We start from the raw sequence: 12,047 nt of genomic DNA on the forward strand, positions 1-12,047 counted from the left end.
CAGATGTAACGTGACAGGTACTGGGTGGATGCTACAACAAACAGTGTGAAATCCATATACAGACATCTACTTAACTATAAAGGCCTTTGAGTCCTTGGCCAATCAGTGTTTCAGAGTTTAAGCAAGTTTTTATTGCTGTTTGGAAGACTAAAACCATTCTGAGTTTCCTTAGAGAATATCCTACGAAACTGGTTTAATGTTTATAGTTCCAAAGAGTCTTAAACATTTTGGAAAGAAAATATAAAATCAATGATCTCATAGAAATGTATTGATAAAAGCAATTAAATATGATTATTATATGAACCAATGATCCAGTTAGATTAAAAGATGTTTATAAAACATCAAGCATCAATTGCATTTATTAAACTATAAATTAGATAAAATAAAATTAAATCAGTGCTGAACAAGTATTCTTTCACAACTTTCAAGATCTTTCCTTGTATGAGATTCATGTGGGGCTAGGGAAAACCTAGAAACATCCGCCTTGATTCAATCTTACAAACAAATAAGATGACTTAAAACAGGCATGTCAAACTCGAGACATCACATGACATCGCCCGACGTATTGGGACTTTTTCTCCATTGCCGGCAATGGGGTAGGCGCAGTTTCAGCATGATGCATCTGGCCCGCAGGCTGGCAGTTTGACATGCCTGAATTAAAAGGATTCTAGGAAATTCAATGCAAGGCTACAAATACTTACATTTCCTGCATTATAGATATGACAATCTTGAATGCAGTATTATAAATCTGAAGTATATTTATTTGATTAATTGATACATTTAAAGGTTAAGAAATCAAATCACGATGAATGAACACTTAAAGAAATGCAGAGAGAAACATACTGTAAGCAAAATAAAGAAAATTGTTGTTTCTTTCATACAGTTTAATAAAATTCTTGTAATGGGGAAAATGTACAGCATATTGGACAACAGATTACATGTTCATGTAAATTAATTCTCAATCCTTAGTTTAATTACAGACTTCTGGATATCTGTGAAACAGTAGAACGTAAAGGTAAAATTAAAATAATTAGGTGGGATTTAGCTTTTAATTTTTTAAAGTGAAATTAAATATCAGATGATGAAAACATTTCAGCAAAATATAATTTACTTCAGTAAGAAACAGGTAAAGTACCAAATTAACTCACTGAATGGAGGCTGTATGTGTGTTTGCTATAAGATAATCACACTAATATTTTGAGAGTGCATCTAATCTAGAAACAATAACTGTGAAAATGTTTCTACTATACATGTAATGAATCTTGGTGACATAATGCAAGATTATAATATTTAGAATACTTAAATGTAACAGTATGATACTTGCATAATATTAATAGTTATTAATGCTTCTGTACTGAAAGGGAAATACAGAAAGGCATTTCTGAATATGCCTAAAGGCAACATGTTCAAGCATCACAATGGAACTGAATTTTGTACAGTAATGTCAAATCATGTAAACACATTTGCCAAAGGGACATGCAAAGTGAGTACATGCTCACTTAAAGTTACTGCAACAATATTGGAAACATTCTAGAATCTATAACATACCTTGTCTGGGAAATTCATCTGATTCTCTGTGAACTAGGTCAGTAACTCGATTTCCATAATGCATTCTCGTATCATGATCATAAGCCTTCAGTGTTTCACTTGAACTGTAGGACTTCTGAGTAGGTACTCTGCAGTCTTCACTGTCCAGTGAAGAACTTGTATAGCGACATTCCTTCCCACATCTACCTCTTGTCAAAGAACGGTGCCTTCTGTCTTTTACATCCATAATTCTGAGTCAAAGATTTGAGTCAAATTTCCCCCACTGACGTAAATGTGGCTGGTTACTTTGCTACCTATTAAAACATAGAAAAAGAACAATGCAATTATTCTTATCTACGTGCTTCATAAGTGGACACTATATATAATACATTGTATATAACATTTTATACACATCTCTTAGAAAAAATGTTAAAATTCAAAATTAACAAATATAATTTTAATACATACATACATAGGTAAATTAGCTTAATAGCAACATATAAAGGAAAATTATGAATGAAGGTAAATATATGTGTCCCAGGGATAATGTTGCAGGATCCAATCTGGGTTGGTCGATGGGACCAGAAATTCAATCTTCCAACTTTCAGACTCATTCTGGAGCCCAACCTCCAGCACAAGTCCGAAAGCTCAGAAGACAAAACTTCTAGTCCCGGTGACTGACCCAGATTGGATCTTGTAAATGAAAATTAGTTTAAGTGCCTAATTATACTTTTATTAAAATTATTTTTATTGATGTGTTTAAAAATAGATGAAAAAGCAAACTACTGAAATAAATTCACATGTGAATGCACAATGATAACAATTTAACAATTCTTTGACGTTCATTCTCTGCAACAAAAAGTAGAAATTATTATTTCTTGTTAGATGCAGGTATATCTGAATATTAGATTTTCCTGTAAAATGCTGAAAATAAAGTGAATCGTGTAAAAAAAACTCGTGTAAATAAAACACATTTAAACTGAATGTGTTATATGCAAAACACTGAAGGATGGCTTTGTTTGTTTATTTGTTATTTCCTTGTTTTGTTTTGGTGGGAGGGAGGGAAGGAACAAAGTATTCTTAGTTTTTGTTTTACTTTTCTTTCTGTCATTTTTGGTCTTTAGGTAATCCTCCCATCCATACCTTGCTCTTTGTAGGTATGCAAATGTAGTTTGAGAAGCCCATAAAAAAGTTGTTAATTAGCTTAGTGAAAGTTTTCTAAAGTTCTTTCAGAGAGTGTTACATTTATGCATCTTAACCTGATACTAATAGCCTGAGTTATGGTGCACTGAACGTTATGATGCCATAGCTATAATTAACATCCTATACCTGTAATTAGATGCAAAAGTTCATAATCTATTTACCTTTTTATTATTAATTGTTGGCATAAATTTTGCATCACTAAGCACATTACTCAGACCTGATTTTCTGATTTGAAAGTGGTTGAAATATATACCTAAATAATAATATGTGAAGTATGTTAAAAGCAAATGATTAGGCAAAAGAACTTAAAAGAAGAAGATAAGACCAAAGAAACTCCAATTCTGTCTTGCTATCCATACCTTGCTGCTCTTTCAACCATCCTTACTTCCAATAAATACATTCTGTACATTGATTCATTCATGCATTTTAGACTTCAGATTTTTCTTTGAGGATTTTGTCAAGCCCACCAATCCCGATTTTCTTTATCTTCCTCTTCCATTTAATCTATTTCCTTTCTTTGATTTGATTTGATTCTCATTCATTTTCTCTACATAGCAATAGCATTTAGACCAGTGATTCTCAACCTTTCTAATGCCGTGACCCCATAATACAGTTCCCCATGTTGTGGTGACCCCTAAGTGGGTGTGGCCACCAATAAGAGGGAGTAGGACAGCTAAGGAAAAGGGAAAATAATGGCGGACAGCATGGTTTGGCGACCCTCGTGAAATGGTCATTCAACCCCAAATGGGGTCCCGACGCACAGGTTGAGAACCACTGATTTAGACTTATATATTGCTTCAAAGTGCTTTACAGCCCTCTCTCTAAGCAGTTTACAGAGTCAGCATATTGCCCCCAACAATCTGGGTCCTCATTTTACTAACTTAAAATGGAAGGAAGTTTGAGTCAATCTTGAGCCACTCAGGATCGAACTCCTGGCTATGGGCAGAGCTAGCCTGAAGTACTGCACTCTAGCCACTATGCCACCATGGCTCTATGACTAAACTACTTTAATATACTTTTTTCTTAGTTGTCACTCTTTTTATATTCAATCCACATTCGTTCAGTAGCTATTCAGTCTTAAAAGTACTTCTTGTTTTACCAGATGAACTGTTAAAGTACCCCATACTTATTGTATTCAAATTATCTTTATCTTTCTCCTAACATAGAACTCTCACTTTTACATAACAAAGTGGGCAGAAACATACTTGTTTGCATCAGTATTTCCATTTATTTGATCATGCATTCATTCTTTGTAATGAATTAAATAATAGCCATTAGCTTACTACCAACATTTTCAGGTTTTCAAATTTCTCCATCTATTTCTTAATTTTTGGTTAACATTCTAGAAAGCTACCCAAATTCAGTTTATATGGCCTAATTCTCCTCCTTTTGTACAGTTTATAAACACTAACTATGATTTTCTTGTCAAAGCAGTGAGACTGTGACTTTTTTACAATATCTACAGTACTTCCCCTAGCATCTTCCCAACTCATATTCATTCAGAGATGAAAAAACTAGATGACACATAAGTGCCAGGGTTAAAGGCACAGTGCATGAACTACATGACACTTTTTGTTTTAGGAATATCACCCTGAAAAGAAGCAATTTAGATTATCAAAAGAAGCAGATATAACTATAGGCATCTTTGATTCTTGAAAGTTTATTTTTATGAAATGTGAAAATTAATGAAATAATTAAGGGAAATAAAGAGAACAGTAAACCTGTTCAGTTTTACAAAAATCCACATTTTTAGTAAAGCATCTGAAATTTTTAAACTATGCTGCATTAAGTGATAAAATTAGACAAATTTAATTTAAATACTTCAAGTACTTAACATAAGTGGATTAGATGGTGATCTAATTGCAAATTTAAATGCCCAAGTATCATAATACTGAAATGTATATGTAAAATATGTGAAAGCTTTTAACCAGGAGCCAGATTATTTAATTTCCCTAAAATAATCAGATTTCCTTCCTTCCTTCCTTCCTTCCTTCCTTCCTTCCTTCCTTCCTTCCTTCCTTCCTTCCTTCCTTCCTTCCTTCCTAAATTCATATTTCAAGTACTCACTCTTTCTTTATTATCTCACATTGATAACTATGTGTAATAATGTGTCCAGTAATAATTATGTCCCTTGATGGATTGAATTAACAGCTAAATTGTTGTTGTACATATTTACTGGAACCTTAAAATGTGATTGCTCTTCCAGTATTGTTGTTCCAGAACTAAGGCTATCTGGAATTTTGAGAAGTTTGCTGCTCTTTAAATAGCTTGTTATATTTCAATCATGTCATTTAACTATATATGCTCCGGAGATTGGGAGTAAGGTGCATGGTATTTCAGTTGCTCTGCTCCTCAAGGCTGGTTCCGGTCAGCATTGATATGATCGGACAATGACCTCTCCTTGATTTTGTGAAACCACTAAGTGAACTCATCCACTGATACACAGTATGCTGAAGACACTCAATATACAGTACATCTCTACCCTAGGCTGGCCAAATGTAAAATGCTAGGAAAGTAGTCTTGAAGCGCTTGGCAAAAGTCAAAAAAACAGTCAGTCCACTACAGAGAAGTAACAGTAACAGGCAGTAGAGAGAAAACTGAGCTGCTTAACTCACTCTTTGCATCAGTCTTCATGCAAAAAGAAACTATAGCCCAACCTACCAAAAACATAACTATAAAAGACAAACTAGAAATAAAAATTAAAATAAGAAAGAAAATGGTAAGAGAACACCTATCTGACCTTGGTAAATATAAATGATTAGGACAGATGAATTACATTCCAGAGTTCTGAAGGAGCTGGCAGATGTTATCTCAGAACCACTGTATCATATCTTTAAAAAATCATGGAGCACTGGGGAACTACCAGAGAATTGAAAAAGAACTGATGTGGTTCCCATGTTCAAAAAAGGGGAAAAAAAACAAACCCAGGAAAATGCACACCAATCAGCTGAACATCAATACCTGAGAAGATACTGGGAAAAATAATAATAAAAAAACAGATCTATGAACATCTAGAAACATATAAAGTTATAGCTTGTAGCCAACACGGGTTTGCTAAAAATAGATCATGCCAAACCAATCTTATTTGATGAAGTGACAAAGTTCATAGACCAGTAAAATGCTGTGCACATAGTATACTTAGACTTCAGCAAGACATTTGACAAAGTGGACCACTACCTACTTCTTGGTAAACTAGAAAAATATGGTATAGACAGCATCACCACCAGATGCTGCTAATAAACCGTACTCAATAAGTACTCCTTAATAGTACTACATCTACATGGAGGAAGTAAGCAGTGGAGTACCATAAAGTTCTTTCATAGGCCCAGTCCTCTTCAATATTTCCATAAATGACTTAGATAAGGGAATAGAAGGAGAACTCATCAAAATAGCAGATGACACTAAGCTGGCAGGAATAGCCCACACCCCAAAAGACAAGCTCAGGATCCAAAAAGATCTTGAGAGACTTGAACAATGGCCCTACCCAACAAAATGAAATTTAATGTAGAGAAAAGCAAGGTTTTATACCTGGCAGGAAAAACCAAAGGTACAAGTACAGATTAGGTTAAATCTGGCTCAAAAACAGTAACTGTGAGAGGGACCTTGGAATCCTAGTAGACAATCACTTAAAAGTCAGCAATGTACAGCAGCAGCCCAAAAAGTTAATACAATCCTAAATTTTAATCCTAAATTGTATAATCAGAAGCATAGAATCAAAATCACGTGAAGTATTAGTACCACTTTATAAAGCCTTAGTAAAACCACACATAGAACACTGCATAGAATAGAGTTTTGGTCATCTCATTACAAAAAAAGATGTTGAAAAAAAATACAAAGAAGAGCAACTAAAACAATTAAAAGCCTGGAGACTAAAACATACAAAGAGCGGTTGCAGGACTTGGATTTGGCTAGTCTAAAGAAAAGAAGAAATAGGGATGACATGATAGCAGTATTCCAGTATTTGAGAGGCTGCCACAAAGAGGAGAGAGTCAATTTATTTTCCAAAGCACCAGAGAGCAAGACAAGAAACAATGGAGGAAAACTAATCAAGAGAAGCAACATGGAATTAAAGAGAAACTTCCTAACAGTGAGGACAATTAACCAGTGGAACAGCTTGCCTTCAGAAGTTGTAGGTGCTTCATCACTGGAGGTTTTTAAGAAAAGACTGTCTATTTTAGACAGCCACCTGTCTAAAATAGAATAGGGTCTCCTGCTTGAGCAGGGAGTTAGACTAGAAGACATCCAAGGTCCCTTCCAGCTCTATTCTGATTGATTGATATACAGAAACCATTGTTTATGCCAAAAAGACTAAAGTTTTATTTAAATTTTATAGCTCCTGTTCTTGAACAGGTAGCAGCCATCGTCTGGAGGACCATTGCATAGCATCAGAGTGTCTGTCCTTCTCTCAATCAGAAGGTACTACTTAGAGTTGCTCATGCTTTGTTCATCTGTTGAATGGATTACTGCAATATGCTCTACTTGGACCTGTCCCTGAAGAGCAATGAGAAGTTGAAATTGGTCCAGAATGCATGGGCAGTTATGGATCATCTCCATGCACTCACAACTGCTTACACAACTGCTTTGTGATCTGCATCAGCTCCTAATAAATTTGGGATCCAATTCAAGGTGGCATTGGGTTTTTTCCAACTGTTTCTAACTGAAATAGATCCAGCAAGTTGAGCATGCTCCAGCTCCTGCCTATTAAAAAGTGCCATCTGTTATTATATTAATATTGTTAATCATTTATATTTTTTTCTCTTATTGCTGAGTTGATTTTTTGATCCTATGTTCACCATCCAATCACAATTGGTGAGATTGATGGCTATGTTAGTTGAATAAATAAATACATATATATTTTGACTTGATTTTTTTCTCAGCTCAAGAAAAATTGCCGTCTTGCTCCCCAGAAAGAACTCTATTATGTAATTATTAGTAGGAAATTATGTAATCCTACTAGATTCAGTGTTGGTTCCTTGAAGGAAGGTGCAATACCACATTCTACAAAGGAATATGTTCGATCTCACTTTCTCTATGCCTGCAGTTTGTTGCTCTGTAGCATAATGTGTTTTAAGTCTGCCAGATAGGGTAATGTGTTTCCAGGGAAATATAAAAGGAATGGCAGATTCTTGACTTTAAAATGTTCCTTATTTTCTGTTCTGATTGTGTACTTTCTATAGTTCATTCCAAGGTATTCTGAGCATTCAAGTGCTTTTATTTTATTTTTGGGTGTCCTGAAAACAATAATGAAAAAGCACTACAGAAATATCGCTAATCTCCTGGGCATTGGGTTTCTGTACTTTTTTGGCCATGACTGTGATCTCCGCAGGGCTTCTATTTTTCTTGGAGCATCTTCTTGACTGTTAAACAATCTTTTAGTGATTTCCACAGTAGTATTTTAACTTTTGAAGTGCTTCGCACCCTTTATAGCAAAAATAAATTGCTGTGCCACATTATCCTTGAATAAACATATAACAATGCTGTTATATGAGATAGGAATTTCTATTGATACTCACTTCTTTCTGTCATGGTGAGCTATATTCTAGTGCTTACTTCTAAGTAAACAGATAAGCTTTGGGAATGTGTTTTTGAACTGCTTCTTACCTTTTTCTGAGCAAACAGGTTTATGTTTGCTAACAACTGCTAACAAATTCTGAGAATTTGTTGCCTTTGAAATATCCATTTGAACTTGACAGTGTTACTTTGACTTTGGCTTCCAATCTACTGCTAGAATGATCTTTTAGAATCATGTCCAAATGAATCTGGCTTTTCAACTGGAAATATTGTTGAAGTAGAATCAATTATACCATACACTATGTTGCCATATTATCATGCAAATACATAAATTGCAAGTGATTCAAAAGAAAGGGTAAGCATTAATATCTATGAATCATAGTGATCTAATCAGAACAAATACAAAGGAGAAAAAAATGGAAAACTGGCAATTGAAATAATGTATTATGCTCCTTCAGTTTGTCTGATGTGCAATTATTTTATTGCAAAAAATGATGTTGATTATTGCTGTGGATGTTATTTATCATCATCCTCACCTCTTTGCCATTATTTATGTTATGACCAAGGCATGCTTTATATGTTACATCAAGTAAAATGCATATCCTATTTTGCACATGAAATAGGACATTATGATTTACGTCATGTTTTTATTTCGTGCTTACATTAATTACACAGACATATAGTATTTTGTCATAACTTTAATGACCTGTTTGCCACTGAATAAAGATAGTATTCATGTAGACAATTTAATGTTTTCATAAAAGGCTAAAAATCTAGGGATCTGTCAGCTTTAGGAGGGATGGGAACAATTATTGGATTGGCCCAACATTACATCACTGAAATTTAGCAGCAACCTGGCAAGATTTCCCATTAATTGTTTACAAAAAATGTAAAACTATCTGGCAAACTTAAAACAGTCCTAAAAACTGTTAATAAACATAAAACAGACTTTGCAAAACAACAATAACAACTACAACAGCTTTTGCTCTACTTTTTTTTTAAAAAAAGGGTCTCTGGCCACAGAGAGTTCACATGTCTCTTTCTCTATCTGGTGTGCAGCATAACACTACTTATTCTGTTAGAAGTGGCCTTTGATAAGTGGCTCCAAAAATAATTTGATAGTTACAAAAAAGGGAGCATTTAAGCTTTAAATAATTGACAGCCCTATGATAAAAAAGAAAAATCATAAGATTAACAGAAAAAAAATGTAACGAGTAATAAGAATATATAAAGAAAGAATTGTCACAAAAGTATTAGAAATTATTTAGGCTCCAATCTGTATGCATGTAACAATGTATGCCTTTATGAACAGCAGTTCAGGTACAGAAGAAATGTGTGCTTTTCAGCTTTAAAAAAGAGATTATCTCTTAAGCCATAAAGACCACTGTACTAGGAACATATGAACAAAGAATTTTCAGATAAGCATACTGTTTGTCCTGATATTTGCCTTTAGGCATTTGGATTCTTCTCAGTGCCAGTTATTCATTGTATATTTTATAACCAGTTACATGAAGAGGAGAAAATAATGCCTTTCATCAAGCTCTTCCATATAATACTTAATGGCTTTGAAAAAAATCCATGTTTAGTATTATATATGAGTCCATCCAATATACTGTATAACTTGATATTTTATTTTTATTTTCATTTCACCAATGCTATAAAAAGAATGTTGCTAAATTTTTGCATCAGGACTGAACATTTATCCTCCATCAAATTCTTAAAAGAGTTATTGGCCATTGGGAAAATGGGGAATATCCTGGATGCATGTCAATGCACTTCCAGTTGATGGAATATAGGTGTTTTGATTTGCAATTTCATCTGTGCAGTATGTAAATAGTCTCATTACATTAGATAGGCAGACTTTGATCAAGCCACATTTTAAGAACGTTGATATCTAATCAGACCAAATGTCCCTCCCTAAATATGTATTTCTAAAAAGCTCTTGCAGTCCTATAGTACCTAGACCAAATTACTCTCCCAAAATAAAAAGAAGGTCCTTAACTTTGGCATGGGTCAATGTGCTCCAATTACCATTCTTAGAAGCATCCATTTCCAATCCAGTTCATGTGTATGAAAAGAAGAATAACTAAATCAGCAAAGATGCCCCATTGTGCTATTTATTTTACTCTGATATTTGTTGTGAGCTGTTAACCTTACTTATAATTAACATTCTCCATGCATTCTCTTCAATTTTGTTTGAAACACTTACTTTTGGATTCAAATAACTATTTACAATATTTGTATTCAAATTTTGTCATGTAATTTGTCAAATAAACAGCAGTTAGATTCATATACTTACTTAATTAATGAATTAATCAATATTAATTTTATATATGCAGTATGTTTTATGACTGTCTATTGACTGCAATAAAGACTCTTTCATTGGTAGACTTTACCAATTGAAGATTATGGGCTGAAATTTAATATTGTGAGCATATTTGCAGTAAAACTGTGCTCTTATTATGCCTGTGACCAAATAAGTCAAAACTGACCAGTTATGTTCTTATCATAAACAGGGAATGTTGCATGTGAAATGAGTATAACTAAGGTTGGTAACCTAAGCTACACTTTCTTCACCTTACCAAAAAGTTTTATAAAAAACCCTCCATTGATCAAAACCATAAAGACATTTGAGGACAATACTGTACATATGGGTACCTATCAGATGAGGTCTATATATGGAAACTTGCAACTTTGTCAAAAATAACACAAGTTCCTACTGTGAGCTTTTGTCAAACCATTTCAAAGCAGTTAAAAACATTAAAAAGCAAAAAATAGTACAGACCACATATTAGAAAGCAAAAAGTACAGCACTCCTATAAAAATGAACAAATCTTTAAAAATACCAACAATGAAAAAATCTATATATTTTTCTTTAAACACTGAACTCACAATATGTCAATTGCATTTAATGGCTTTTCTCTGCAAATTAGTACAAGGAGAATATCCATTATTATATATTGAGCAATGTGGCAACATATATTTTAATACTTATCCTACCAGCCCTGGCTCAGTAGGCAGTAGGGCTTCTTGGATAGCCATCCACCCATACATTCATACATGCATGCATGCATGCATGCATGCATCCACCCTCCCTCCCTCCCTCCCTGCCTCCCATCCATCCATCCATCCATCCATCCATGCATCCATCCAGCTATCCACACCATCATGCATTTAAGGGAATTTATTCTGCTACATATTGAATATTTCATTTCACTTCAATTCAGACTAACAGTAAGCACTGTGTATAGGCATTTAAATCCTCATTTGTTTTCACCTACTTGACTTGCAAAGCATCTTAGCTGGGGATATATTCATTTTGCATATTTGAGGGGTTTGAACAATTTCTGTTTAATACCTCTAAGAAAATAAGCTTTGCCTCTCTAATATTTCAGGAAATAGCTTTGAGTGATCATATCCAACACTCACTCATACACTCAAATATACACTAAAATAGTTGTAACTTTTTACTGCATTTTCTCAAATAAAGTACTTATATTATAGACAGAATAAGATAATGTTTATATGATATAATAACATAGTATGCAGTTATGTGCTTTATCAGAGCTGCAAAAGCTTTGAAGCTACACTTTGTTTCCAGAGTTTGATACAAACCAGTTTGATTTAAATACCAAGCAACCTTACTGATTTTGGCCAATGGTGATTTTGATATTTATTTTAAAATTCCAAGGGCGCTAGGCTATTTAGTTGTTAAAACGTTTGATAGAATGAACAGCTAGCTATATGACATATACTATTTATACTAGAATTGCATAGAAAAGCATAGGTTTTGAGCAAGAGGAACC

At 33.9% G+C, this 12,047-nt stretch overlaps 1 protein-coding gene across 3 annotated transcripts in view; it reads right to left on the reverse strand.

Moving 5' to 3' along the window:
* TENM2 (teneurin transmembrane protein 2) overlaps nt 1-1,790 on the reverse strand; it is an 869,909-nt gene extending 868,119 nt beyond the window's left edge. For all 3 annotated transcript variants that reach the window (XM_039353403.1, XM_039353419.1, XM_039353411.1), the window contains exon 1: nt 1,549-1,790. In XM_039353403.1, coding sequence (XP_039209337.1) covers nt 1,549-1,774 — 226 coding nt within the window. In that variant the 5' untranslated portion in view covers nt 1,775-1,790. The remainder of the gene's footprint in view (nt 1-1,548) is intronic.
* Between the last annotated feature and the right edge of the window lie 10,257 nt (nt 1,791-12,047).

The sequence above is a fragment of the Crotalus tigris genome, unplaced genomic scaffold, assembly GCF_016545835.1.
Source record: "Crotalus tigris isolate CLP2741 ecotype Arizona unplaced genomic scaffold, ASM1654583v1 scf7180000017568.12009008, whole genome shotgun sequence".
Taxonomy (NCBI): domain Eukaryota; kingdom Metazoa; phylum Chordata; class Lepidosauria; order Squamata; family Viperidae; genus Crotalus; species Crotalus tigris.